Genomic DNA, 13,114 nt, shown 5'->3' on the forward strand with positions numbered 1-13,114 from the left:
CTGGAGGAAGATGAAGAGGCTTCAGCCTTTTTCCTGTGGTCTAAGGTACAGATGGAAGAGAAATGTAAAAAATACTCCTGTCAAATGTTCACAAATGATCACATCATAGTGTTGGATTATTTTAATTTTGCATTGTAATGTATTTACACCACAAATGATTGTAAATAGGTAAAGCTTCTAGTGTCCAGACAAAATTCAAAGTTCCATTTACAGCCAGCTGCTGTTGTAAACTACATAAACGTTCTCCAGATACACTTTCTCAGATTGCCCTCGTCCCTTCGTAAAACAAACAGGAGTAATAATCATATCATGGGTATAGGAGCATATAGCTAGAGGACAAACACCACACTGATCTCAGGATCCTGGACTCTTTCATGTCTGAAGACGGTGAAAACGTGGCGCCAGCACATCTCTACTGTGCAGTGTGCTTGGGTTTAACGTGGTCGGTGGCCACGTCTTACGATGGTGATACTCATTGAAAACGTTTAATGCACAATCCCTTAAAGTGAAAAGACTATGTACAAACCTTCATTTTGACAACACAATGTTTCTTAGTGGTATATAAAGGAATTAAAAAAAGAAAGGTGCATTGCAAATCCTTGAGTGAGCGTGGGAGCGTGAAGCCTTTAGTTCAATCTGTCATTGGTGGTGATCTATACAAATGAGCTACACTTGAACTGTGACCTTTTAGGGAAAGGTGTGTTTTTTACCAGGTAAAGGTAACCGGTCGTAATGTCTCATTTGCGTGGGTCCGGTTCGAACTCGAATCATTTGCAGCATTTCTTCTTGTCCACGTACAGGATCCGGTTGCAGCGCGGGCACGTGTGGTACGCGTCCTTGAAGCTCTTCACGAAGAACGGAATCAGGCAGCAGCACAGGACCAACCTGCAACACGGAGCACGTGCACGGTGAGCCGGGCGCTCGTTGACCGCCGCTCGCGCACACACTGAATGTACGACGCGCTCACCCGCAGCAGATGAAGAGCAGGCACATGAGCCACGCGTACGTCCCCGCCTTGTACGTGACGTTGGTCATGACCTGCTGCTGGCAGTCGGTGCACGTGGTCATGCCGGGAGTCCTCCCCAGCGACGTGTCGTAGCTCACGTACTTCCTCTTGCCGTCGTTGGTGCTGGGGCTCGAGCTGAGGCCGCCGCTGCCGCCGCCGCCGCCCGTGTGCACTGGTGAAGCGGAGAGGAGGGTCGGTCGGATGCGCTCAACGCGTTGTGACCTGGGCCCTTAGTGCAGCTTACCTGTCGCGGCGCCGCTGCCGTCGTGAGGCGTGAAAGGAGTGTGCACGTGGTAAACCTTCACCCCGTCCTCTTTACCGTCAACTGCACCAGGAGGACACAGATGTCAACATGGGAGCAAAGACGATGGGAGACAAGAGGTCCGGCCAAAGGTGTGTTTGGACTCACCCTGTACGACGTAGGGAGGAGGCTGCTTTGTTCCATTCGAACTCATTGTGCTGAGGAGAGACGCCAAGCATCATTTACTGACTCATCTTCACACCCGAACACATCACCTGTGACTGTCACGTTTGCTGCCACCAGGGGGCGCCAACGCGGGCCCTGCTGCAAATCACTGCCCTTCACTGGGACAGTTCGTTCAAAGAGGCATTTGAGCTGTCGCCGCAGGGTTGTACAGGGCTGGTGCGGTTTGTCTGCGGGGGCTGCGGGTTTGAGCGTCTGTGCTGAGCCGGCTGGCATGTTACAGGTGATACAATTATCACAATTAAACGAAAAAGCTTCTCCAGTGAACTACATACGCTCCATATGACTAATGTTACAGGTGGAGCCGATTGTGTTTATAATTCAGAGCTATGTCGTAAAGTGTCATCTCTGAATGCTGCTGCGGTTCCATCACTGGATGCACATCGGTTCTCTGCAGGTCTGAACCTTATTCATGCTGTCTTCTCATTCTTACAGCAAACTGTAATCGCCATTTAACTGACATGAAAAGCGTTGCTGTTGAAGTGTGTTGACGCATTAATAGAACATTCACTCCAGCCCGAACTTTAAACAGCTGAAAACACACGCTCATGTGACCAGTTAAATGTATGGTCACATATTGGCAAACAGGTCTCTCTGTGATCTCTCCGGCTTCCGGGGTTGTTATTTTTAGCCCCAGGAGGTGGTTTTAAGCCTCCAGGTAGCAGGGGAAAAGCTCCTCTTTGTGTTTGCATCTGCTCTCACCCCCATAAACCCAAGCGCTGGTCCAGGAATGTGACCGAGCCGCATGCTTCTCTGTGTGTCAGATCGAGGGTGTGTCAAAAACCAGCTGACGATGAGCTGATCTGCCTCAAAGCAAATCTCCCTGTTGAGCGACTACAAAAGCTCAGACTTTGGCTTTGCTGGTGGCAGAATACGTATAAAAACACTGCAATGACTGAAAGTAATGCAAAGAAATAACCTCAGCTACTAAAGTCTTTGGAAAGTATGTTGAGCGACTAATGCATTGCTCAGTTTGTACATTATTGGTAAAAGTCAGCTTGTACATTATTGGTAAAAGTCATGTGTTGCCTTCAGGCTCCTGCTGGACAATGGAAGCTTCATTTCTTTATAACTGTGTCCCACTTGTACTTTCTTACAAAGAAAAACAATGAGTGTCGATGGTGCGACAAAAAGTTAATTCATCATAAATCACAGTTCTGCCCCATAACCAATTTAAAAACTACTACTAACCCTAACCCCTAACCCTAACCCTCTTTTGAATTTAAAAACGCAGGAAGGCGAGAGCTGAATGAGAAGAAAGTGATGAATTTAAGATCTACAAAGGTGATGACCCAACCCATCACGTCAGGAGAGAACATAAGACCGCTGGGTGCAGCTGGATAAAGGTAAATGGATATTTTAAAAACACAATAGATGAAATTAAGCTTCCGATCAGAGTCACATGATCAACGCTAACGCTTGGTCTCTGAAGAGTCTGATTCAAGTGAATCCCGAATCCAGCTCTTTCCACTAAAGCATGTATGAGTCTTGATTGTGTGTGACCGACGCTGGTTAGACCTGACTTTCTCTGAGTGAAAGTGAGTCGGGGGGAGGGAGGGTCCGTCTGCCTCCATCACATGCGATAACGATCAGCTGGCAAAGGATGGGTGTCATTTAACGGCATGAGTTTGCTAGATTCTCCACTTCTCAAAGGAGAAGCAATTAACCTGTTCATTCGGATCAGAGGACCCCTCTTATCCAAACTGACCCAAATCAACCGAAGGGCACAGGAAGCATCCCTCCAAAATAAAAGCTCAGTCCACATTTACCAAATGCACAGTATATTTTATTTATCAGCTTTGATAGAAAGATGTATTTTACGAGACTTTAACCTGTAATTCTTCCCACATTACACTGATGTGTGTTGTGCGTCAAACCTCTGCAGGCGACTCCAATCACAAACACACGTTTTTACATGTAACGAGACGTAAGAATCAATGACACTACAGCGGTTACAGTGTTACAGCAGCACATGCTTCTGTTCACTACTGACTGCTTTATGAAGCACCTGAGGGACAATAAGTGAGTCTGGTCTGAGCCGGAGGAGCCGAACAAACGCCTGCCTGCACCTTTTGTCAGCTGCATTGTTCAAACGCCGCAAACAACAAAAAAATGAAACAACAAACAGGAGCAGGATTATTTCCTGTCTGGTGCCTTTTTACTTCAGACTGACCCACCCGCCATCAACACACCTAGGTCTCACGGACCTCATGATCAGTGGCGACCCAGATTTCCTCTCCTTCCTAATATTAAAGTTAAATATTTGATCCTGTTTTATTTACGTTTTCTAGAAGTCTATAATGTAAATTGTGAAATCCCTCACTCCTCGTGGAAGTCTTACCTTGGCGAGTGGCAGTCAGGGCCCGATCGGCGTCTCGGCGTCCGGTGTGAGCTGCTGTACAGTCCAGAGAGGCTGTCGCTGGCAGGTGCACCTGTCTCACCTGTACCTCCACAAGCCTCTCCCTCACCCCTCCCACTGCACCACCCTCACGGACAAAGACGTGGATGAGTCACTCAGCCTTTTAGGCGTAACTCCACCGGTCTTCATTGCAAATTGGAGACGAATCGGGGAGTGTGTGTGCTCTGTTTATGTGTCACTCAGTGAAATGGCTGTAATCGGTTCATCTGTCGCCGCCAGAAGAAGACAAACGCACCAGTTCCACAAAGCTTGAAAGTCCAATGTTGAACTTCCGGTCGATGTTGTGTTGTTGCTGGAACCCACAGCTGCAGCAGCTTGTGTTAGTTCTTAGTGTTACAGCCACAATTCTAGAAAAGCATTAATTCTGCTTTTGAACAATAAATAAATCATACAACTTTATAAAGAGCCCAGTTTAAGCTTTGGTCAGGACTCAGAGGATAAGTTATAATATTTACTAGTTACGTGTTTGTATAGAAAGCAGCTGTACAATTTAATAAACGCACACAATCAGTCGCTAAGCTTTTTAAAGTTGAATTCTGTGTCTGGTTGACCTTGCGTTACTGATGTAAACTGATGATGAGCCCTGAAACCCACCAGCGGGTCTGCATTCTGCTCAGCTGATCGCCTGCCTGCTATTCTAGGACCTGTTCTGACAACGCTGTGCGTCTGAAGGTGACTTTTAGCACCAAAGGCCAGCTCAACCACATATTTTACTGCTGGTGACTGGATCCCAGAGCAACGCTGGGGGCAACACGGCTCCCATGCACGTATGTTAAAGGCGGCAGGCGAACAGATCGCGATCAGTGTTTTACAGGCTGTTCTTGTTCAACCCAGCTGTTTCCATGACATCAGAGTCTAATGTTGCCCAGGAACACGTAAAACTGTAATAATAGGATAAACAGTTGTTTATAACTGTAACTGCTGCCATGTCTTATACAGTAGCTTTAGAACTGTTTCTCTGTGTGTGTGTGTGTGTGTGTGTGTGTGTGTGTGTGTGTGTGTGTGTGTGTGTGTGTGTGTGTGTGTGTGTGTGTGTGTGTGTGTGTGTGTGTGTGTGTGTGTGTGTGTGTGTGTGACAGACGGTGGGTGTTGCCTTTGCAACTGGACGAGGTGGTTCTGTGTGTGTCTGTGTTTCGATAGGCAGGATCCGCAGCATTCCAGTCAAAAGACCAATCCCCAAAAGGTTTTACATTCCTAAAAAGGCTTGCGTTGGCACATGCGTGTGTGTGATATGAATTTTTTCCATTAAAGCGCAGCATTTTCCAGTAATTGCAGTGATTGATGGGCTCATTAAAATGTTTCTAAGCACAGTCCTGGCGTGACCTGAGCTCCGGTCACTCGGGTTAGGAATAAACTGCATTATGTATACGTTTTACATTAAACATGGTCTCAACCAAGATAAACCATTAATTAATGGATCAAATGTATTTTACTGAAGTAAATAAAAACCTGTCGGTATATTTAAGGAAAGATTTAAATTTGAAACCTAAGGTTGGGTGTTTTTTTAGTTCCTTTGTATGTTTTCTCCTCAGAGAGGTGAACACGTGGTTCTGGAGGACATCAGACACGTTTCTCTTCTGCTTAAACAATGGCTACTGTCTATTTTTTGAGGCCAGCAACAATTCAGTCCTTTTCCACACCCTGCCCCAGAATCCAGCAGGATTCTGTATAGCTGAGTCTGGGTGACCCACAAGAACAGAGTGGGACGGGTTCAAAAGGCCAGACACAATAAAAGACCTTCATCTTATGTCTAAAGACGTATTCAGATATATATTGAAAAAATATATATTTAAATATATATACGAAGCCCTAAATAGATGACACCTCCTAAATTATGTATAAAATAGCCGAGATGAGAGGCATTGATTGCAAGAAGGAAGTGAGTGAGAATAATAAAATCTATAAAAATAGCCTGTGACTCAGCAGGTATAAAACCTGAGTGAAGATGACAGTCATGAGACAGTCATGAGTCGGCGTTCATCCCCTGATGTCTTCATCACAGTGTTTATATGCAAAATGTGAAATGTTCATAAAATATTAAAAAGTACAATATGTAATTCTATAACTGTTTATTTATCTCATGGTAATAATCAGTGAGTCACATCCAGGCTCTACACTTAAGCTAATCAGTGTGTGTTTATTGAACTTCAGACATTAATGTAAATATCTAAATGTATGATGTTGTTTTTTTATTGTGGTAGTTAGAGCTACGTTGACTCATTTCATTGCATGACATTTACTGTTTATGTAGCAGCTCAGCGGCGCATTATGAGCGTCTGAACCAGTAATCCTTAGAGAAAAACACTACAAGGCAACAAAATGGGCCAATAAACCATCGCAGCATTGTGGCCATTGTTGTGGATGTGTGTGAACTTTTACTTGTTACAAAGACGTAAAAAGTTTTAAGAGAAGATTCCAGGACTCATGTTGTATTCAGACGTCTGCTTCCGATGACAGGCAAGATAAGAGATTCTGGCAAGGTGTGGCTTAAAAGACCGAAACCTGCGGTTAGTCCACATGCCGTCAGCCAAACTAGACTGGAGGCCAGACTGGTTCTGCTCATGAACAGGGGTTTTGCTGGATCGCTACATTAGGTTCAGTCTTTCTTTTCTAACATCTGTCTAAACATCTGCTCAGCATCATCTCTTATTATGGAAACAGACATGAGAGACTTTCAATAAAGACATTATTTTAGAGTGATGTGTGTGAATGTGAGTGAGTGAGTGAGTATGAATGAGTGGGATCAAATGGAAAAACAACAACAAACATCAATAAACAGCTTCTGGTACAGAGAGAATAATCGCTCAATACAGTTGTTCCAGTTTATTTGCTCTGTAACTAAACGCAGTAAACATTACATACATTCGTACTCGGGGACATAATGGACACGAGGAGGAGAAAGCTGGGAGGACAGGAATGTCCTGGGCGCAGATGGGAATCCTTGGCTGTGACTCAAGCGCTGGCATGCGACCTGTCCTGCTGAGCCGCCAGCGCGTTGGCGACGCCGAGGACTAAATACACAAATCAATGTCAGCGGCCTCACTGAGTTTACCACAGGATATTGGTGCAAAATGGCAAAAGGGTCTGGATCAAATCCAACCTTTTTCTGTTGAAGATAGTTTCTATTTGTATGTGCTGCTCCCCCGACTGAACATGAGGCAACACAAGCAGCGCTGTGATGAATTCCACTCAATAAAGTGAAATGGAACAGTACCCAAACCCGGTCCTGTCAGGAGCTGGTGCTTTTGGGCGGCATGTTTCCCTGCACCGACTGACCCCTCCTGATGGTGAACGTGCGCCCGGTCCGGAAGTAGTTCTCTATCTCCTCCAGCGAGCGGTTGCGCGTCTCGGGGATGCACACGGCGTTGAAGAGCAGCGAGAGCACGCACACCACCATGAAGACCAGGTAGGGGGCGTACAGGCCGTAGGCGTCGGCCAGGTGTGTGTACGCGTACGTGATCATGAAGGCCGTCAGCCAGCTGACGGTGACGCACAGCCCCGAGGCCACGCCCCTCGCCACCAGCGGCAGCACCTCTGACATCAGCAGCCACGTGATTGGGCCCCACCCCATGGCGTATCCTAGGAGACCAGACACACAGCTGTCACATCAGCCTCAGCATCTCTGCATTTCCCCGACCTCACACTCACCGAATATGAAGACCACGGTGCTGATGAGAGGAATCAGACTGGCTGCGCTGTGGTGTCCGGCCTCCAACGCGCCCGCGTCCAAGGCCGTGAGGTTGAGAGGCGCGGGGCACGGCGTGCGGTGGGAGATCATGGTGAGCGTCAGGGTGGCCGCGAACATCAGCATGCTGGACGTGTAGAGCAGGGCCTTGCGCCCGGCGCGGTCCATCAGACTGGCCGCCACCACCACGGAGAGGAGTCGCACGACTCCCACGATGGCAGCGTCGTACCTGCAACACGAGGGCAGCGCGATGCGGCGGCTCGTCTCCGAACGTGCAGGCGGGAGGACGCGCGGGCGCCTACCTGGGTGCCAGGGACACGTGGCTCTTGGCGAAGATGGGCTGCAGGTAGACCAGGATGGGAGTGATGCCTGTCATCTGCTGCAGGAACCGCATCACTACGGAGATCATGATGGGTTTGTAGTAGAGGGGAGTCGCCAGTTGGGCCAGCGTGACTCTGCTCTGGGTGTCGATGCTGTGCTGCATTGGTGGAAACACGACAGCACCGTTAACGGCCATTCCGTTTCCCCCAAATGCTCCGGTCCAGTCTGACCTGTATGGCGTTGAGCTCGGCGCGAACGTTGTACTGGCCTCCCCTCAGCCAGCGCAGGGCCGCCTCCGCTTTCTGGCCTTGGCCCATGGAGAGGAGCCTCCTGGGGGAGGACGGCATGAAGACGAGCAGCGCCAGCATCAGCACGGCCGGCACCTCTCCAGCGATCGCCAGCCAGCGCCAGTCCACCACCAGGCCTGTGCATCACACAATCACAGCGGTGAGATGGAAACACATCGCAGCGCATGCGACGACTCCGATGACACACACTCACTGAGCGAATAGAGCGCCAGGGCCCCAAACACAGCGGTGATCTGAGGGCAGGAGCCCAGCGCTCCCCTCACTCCTTTGTGGGAGATCTCTGAGATGTAAACCTGTGATCCACACACACACACACACACACACACACACTGAAGTGTGAAGTTCAGGACTGTGGAGAAAGTCAGCGATAGAAAAGAGGAAGCGTTTGTGTCTGCAGCAGGTTTGAGAATGAAACTAAACGCGTATATGGTCTGTTGCAATGATGGGAACTTACAGGAATAGATGCTGCAGTCATTCCCCCGGCAACTCCCGTCAGGAAGCGCCCGGCGTAGAGCATGGCCAGGTTCACGGCCCCTCCGAGCAGCATGTACCTGAGGGTAACAATCAGAGGCCTGAGCAACGCGCCGCTTAATCCCTGCAGACGGGACAGCAGGACCTTAAACGCACCCCACGGTCGACGGCACGGCCGACATCATGATGTTCATCTTCCGGCCGACCTTGTCGTTGAGCAGCATGGCTCCAAGTCCTCCGGCCGCGGCTCCCAGCGTGTAGATGGAGCCGAACAAGCCGGCCGACTCGGTGTCCATCCTGAGCCGAGGGTCGGCGTCTGGGCTCTGGAGCTTGGGCAGCACTGGGGACGGGTAGACCAGAGAGTAGCCGGCATTGAAGTTCCCCAGGACGGCTGAGAAGACGGCCAGGTACAGTCTGGAGTTCCTGATCTGGGAGGACAGGAAGTGGCTGGTTGAGTTCTACACTCTATTTACTGTGTAAACAATGGGTTCTGCTTGGTGCAGGACGCTGTACTTCTCTGTTTTGCTCTATAGTGAGACAATAAACTTTGCATCACCCCAATAATAAAAAATGTGCTATGTATTTAACAGAATCTGTAATTCTTTATTTATAATCATTAATAGTATTACATAAAATGACTTCTCTTGATGCTTCTATGCAAAATATGATTCTAATGCAACAATCTTCTTACAATCAATTAAATATGAAATGTCTCCAACCTGCGAGTCAGATGGTGCAGATCTTCTCCTCAGCAGCGGAGTTGCTTCAGTCATGTCGACAGCACAGCAGGCTTCTAAACACGACCTTCACGACCTGTTCAAGGATCCTCTGACGCTCAGAGAGATGAATTAGTCAAAAAAGAAAAAAAGGGGAAAGATCCAGTTGAGAATTCTCTTGCTTTTCTTCAACTTAGGAAAAAAATGAAGGAGATCTAGAAGAATTCCAGGTGAAATCTCCAGTCTGGCGAACCTCAGTGTGTGGACTGTGATGGACACTGACCCTCTAACCAGAGCTCGCATGCGTGCCAAGCGTCCATAATGAAAATGAAACTAGAAACTGTCCTCCAACAGATATGTTTCAGAAGTGAAACCCGACCTGACGAGCGAACGTTGGGACATTTGGCATTTGCTGTCCAGCTCCTGGATGCGTTTCTGCAATCAGGTCATGAGTAGAAAGCAGAAGAGAGGGGCCAACAGGGATTCCTGGATTGGGCCATTCAAAGAAAAAAGCAGAAGAAGAGCCGAGCCAGGCCCCGGAGCGTCGTGTCAGGGGGAAGAGGAAAGTACAGAGCGCTTCTGCCTCGGCCCACGCATCATGACAGTGTCGAGTCATTAACTGAGCTGCTAATGTGTAGCACGGTACAGTATGTACAGCTGATCTCAGGTATGTATGTAGTTTATTGCCTTAAGCACCGGTTTCCAATAATCTTATTTCCTGTTTCCTACTTCTGTGAGAACAACATTCTCTCGCTGCTGAGTTGAGGAGAGAAACCTGTTAAATCCATCTGTGCTTTCCCCCCAGCTGGAAAGCGTGTGCGCTGTCGTGTATTGTGTATCCACTCAGAAAGCGAAGCTCGCGTCCGCTTCATCATGGGCTTCATCAGCTCCCTGATCCTGGTTCTGCTGCAGGTCCAGCTCGTGAATGTGCGGGGACGCGATCGCGTATCCAACAAACTACAACAGCTGAACATACAGGTCAGTTTGCATCAAACAGCACATCCCTTTATCCTTGATGTGTTTTCATCCAACTGTTTGTTAAAAGTCGGTTCTTCTCTCTATTAAAAAAGCACTGATTACTATCATGTTAGTCAACAAGTACTGCGGAAGGCTGACATAGAGAAAGAGCTGAGCAATAACTCTGGGAGTCCTTATTACAGACATGCTGTGTATGTGTTTGTTGTCCTGGTGATTTCATGGACTTTCCTGACCCTTAACTCAGTCGGGGAAACAGCTGCAAAACTCTTTTCTTGTGTGCTAGTTTCGGCATTTCCAGGCACTGACCCGAGCCCGTTTGGACTTGTTGGCCCAGAACCAGAACAGAAACTCCTCCAAGTTCAGACCCTGAATGACCACTATCACTATCATGTCGCAGGACCTCGAGAACCTCACGCAGAGCACAACGCAGGAGATAGAGGGTCTCAGGGAGTGGAGCGGAAAGCTTGAAAAGAAGAATAAACGCTTGGTGAATCGTCTGTCTTCAGTGGAGAGGAACCAGAGGGAGAACCAGTGCCAGGTCCAAACACAAAAGCCTGATCCTAACCAGGACGTCCTCAACCTCACCCTAGAAATCCAGAGCCAGAGGAAAGGCTGGCTGCCCTTCAGGTCCATCGGGATGAGCTGCTCGTTGGACTCCAAGGGTTGCAGGAGGCTCTGAACAAGGGGCAGCGTGTGGACCAACTCGAAGGCCGGCTCGAGGAGGTTCTGCAGCGGAACGAAGGCGAGAAGCTCAAAGCATCAGGGAGGGAGGAGCCGTACAGCTTCACTGTCACAACACAGGGCTACTACGGGGCTCGGAGGAGGAGTCCGGAAAGGGTCCTGATCCGTACACATCACGGATCAGAAGGACCCAGCCGCCGTAAGACGAACGGTCAGTCACCAGTCAAGCCACATCAACAGCAGTCAACAAAGCAGCCTGGGTATCTGAATGCTAAACCCCCGTTTGTAGACCAGCCCCAGTCCCAGGTCCAGGTGCAGGTCCAGGCAAGGCCTTACCAAAACCACCCCACGGCACCGGTCTCCCAAACCTGCGCTGTACCCTCGTGGTCAGATGCAGAAACCCAGTGGTTCCACTTGGCCCAAGCCTCAACCCAAGCCTCCACCCCATCCCCAGCCTCAACCCAAGCCTCCACCCCATCTCCAGCCTCAACCCAAGCCTCCACCCCATCTCCAGCCTCAACCCAAGCCTCCACCCCATCTCCAGCCTCAACCCAAGCCTCCACCCCATCCCCAGCCTCAACCCAGGCCTCCACCCCATCCCCAGCCCAGCAGTGGCAACCAGAGCAACCAACCAAATCCCCAACCAGAGGCCTCGGATTTTCACCCCCAACCCCAGTCTGAGGCTCATGAGGCTGGTAGGTGGACAGCAGAGGTGGGGGCACAAAGCGACACACTGATCTGATAACTTACTCCAGCTTCCTGCTAGGCACAAGATCCCAGATCAGTCAGTTCCCAAGAAGAACCCCCTGCAACCAGTAAGTAAAAGTAAACATTTCTACTCCATTTAGATTTAGATCCATTTTATTAGTATACAGATATTCATGTTGAACTCATATGTCAAGGCGCTTGCAGTGTAAATGCACTAAACTCACACTGTCCCTCTGTCTGCAGTCTGTAACGTGGACTCCATGCTGTTCTTCCCCTCTACATCAGTAGAGAACTATGTGACCTTCTCGTCGACTCTCCCTGACCTTTCTGAGATGTCTGTCTGTCTGTGGCTCCGTGTGGAGGCCTCGCATGTCGGCACTCTGATCTCCTATGCCACAGACGACAATGACAACCAGTTAGTTTTGTATGGGCGAAACTCCTCGGTTTCTACAGTGCCTTTCCTCGGTTCTCCTTCCTCTACTTCCCATCCTTTCTCGTCTTCGTCCTACACCTCTGCTTCCTCACCCTCCCTGGACTTTGTCATTGGAGACCCCGTTTTTCGCCGTCTTCCCATGTCTTCGCTCCTGGACTCCCGCTGGCACCACCTCTGTGTACTCTGGTCCTCCATCCAAGGTCGTTTCTGGCACTACACGGATCGGCGCCTCGGCTCTTCAGGCTCCAACTTTAGAAAAGGCTGGGAGATTCCTGGAGGTGAAGCTGTGGTTCTTGGGCAGGAGCAGGACACTGTTGGTGGAGGGTATCACCGCACAGAGGGTTTTGTCGGACAGGTGGCAGGGTTCAGGGTATGGAACCGAGTGCTGAGCGACTTTGAAGTTAAAGGGGTGGCAGATGGGAAGGTGTGCCTAGAGGGGTGGTGCTGGACATGGAGGATATAAAAGATGTGCATGGGCAAGTGCAGCAAGTGTCATGTGAATGTTTGGAGTACTGTGTGTGACAATATCCACCCAGAAACAAACCCAAATAAAAATGTAAATGCATAGTTTCACTTCAAGAGTTAATTTGAATTCTGACAGGTTATAAAAAAGTGTAAAAAGCATATGTTAGTTTTTCGTTCAGTACATTTCGGTATTCGTCATTATAAATACTTTGGATCCCATTTTATTGTCTGCATTTTATCTGTTTTGCCATTTGTTTGATGCTTTTTGTTGCATATATGTTTATCGCATTTGACAAAACTGCTCAATTTATATTATATAAAATATTTTTATATCATAATCTGTTTCAAAGAAAATGCATGTGACCAGTTCTTGTGGTTGGGTAATAAATAAACTAGCAGTAATATCAAATTAAATGAGTTCCAAAATAACTTCACTACA

At 48.6% G+C, this 13,114-nt stretch overlaps 3 protein-coding genes across 3 annotated transcripts; 1 reads left to right on the forward strand and 2 right to left on the reverse strand.

The window, feature by feature from the left end:
- Nucleotides 1-106: 106 nt before the first annotated feature.
- si:ch211-157c3.4 (Lipopolysaccharide-induced tumor necrosis factor-alpha factor homolog-like) lies at nt 107-3,942 on the reverse strand. Its single transcript, XM_029159781.3, has 5 exons — nt 3,832-3,942; nt 1,416-1,465; nt 1,251-1,331; nt 968-1,178; nt 107-885 (listed from the first exon to the last, which is right to left on the reverse strand). Exons 2-5 carry the CDS (start codon nt 1,459-1,461, stop codon nt 768-770), a joined length of 456 nt encoding a protein of 151 aa, XP_029015614.1. The 5' UTR covers nt 1,462-1,465; nt 3,832-3,942; the 3' UTR covers nt 107-767.
- A 2,775-nt stretch (nt 3,943-6,717) lies between these two features.
- Nucleotides 6,718-9,555, reverse strand: slc2a6 (solute carrier family 2 member 6). The gene is made up of 8 exons (XM_029159741.3): nt 9,414-9,555; nt 8,851-9,122; nt 8,678-8,774; nt 8,417-8,516; nt 8,146-8,339; nt 7,897-8,072; nt 7,558-7,823; nt 6,718-7,488 (listed from the first exon to the last, which is right to left on the reverse strand). The coding sequence occupies exons 1-8, from the start codon at nt 9,465-9,467 to the stop codon at nt 7,139-7,141; spliced, it is 1,509 nt and encodes a 502-aa protein (XP_029015574.1). The 5' UTR covers nt 9,468-9,555; the 3' UTR covers nt 6,718-7,138.
- Nucleotides 9,556-9,880: 325 nt separating this feature from the next.
- On the forward strand, nt 9,881-13,084 carry LOC114860885 (mediator of RNA polymerase II transcription subunit 15). The gene is given in 9 exon segments (XM_055511006.1): nt 9,881-10,077; nt 10,216-10,388; nt 10,672-10,741; nt 10,744-10,775; nt 10,777-10,987; nt 10,990-11,744; nt 11,825-11,888; nt 12,021-12,629; nt 12,632-13,084. Coding segments are annotated over 9 exon segments (2,052 nt in total). The 5' UTR covers nt 9,881-10,040; the 3' UTR covers nt 12,733-13,084.
- The last annotated feature ends 30 nt before the right edge of the window (nt 13,085-13,114 follow it).

This window comes from Betta splendens, chromosome 8 (assembly GCF_900634795.4).
Source record: "Betta splendens chromosome 8, fBetSpl5.4, whole genome shotgun sequence".
Taxonomy (NCBI): Eukaryota; Metazoa; Chordata; class Actinopteri; order Anabantiformes; family Osphronemidae; genus Betta; species Betta splendens.

Excerpts from the sequence above, each read along its gene's own strand:
- slc2a6 (XM_029159741.3), bottom strand. The coding sequence starts at position 9,467 with ATGACTGAAGCAACTCCGCTGCTGAGGAGAAGATCTGCACCATCTGAC. Across the intron at positions 9,123-9,413 it reads CTGCACCATCTGACTCGCAG|ATCAGGAACTCCAGACTGTA; the intron begins GTTGGAGACATT and ends CTGTCCTCCCAG. Across the intron at positions 8,340-8,416 it reads CCTGGCGCTCTATTCGCTCA|GCCTGGTGGTGGACTGGCGC; the intron begins GTGAGTGTGTGT and ends TGTGATGCACAG.
- si:ch211-157c3.4 (XM_029159781.3), bottom strand. The coding sequence starts at position 1,461 with ATGAGTTCGAATGGAACAAAGCAGCCTCCTCCCTACGTCGTACAGG. Across the intron at positions 1,332-1,415 it reads TCCTCCCTACGTCGTACAGG|TTGACGGTAAAGAGGACGGG; the intron begins GTGAGTCCAAAC and ends CTCCTGGTGCAG. Across the intron at positions 886-967 it reads CTGCTCTTCATCTGCTGCGG|GTTGGTCCTGTGCTGCTGCC; the intron begins GTGAGCGCGTCG and ends TCCGTGTTGCAG.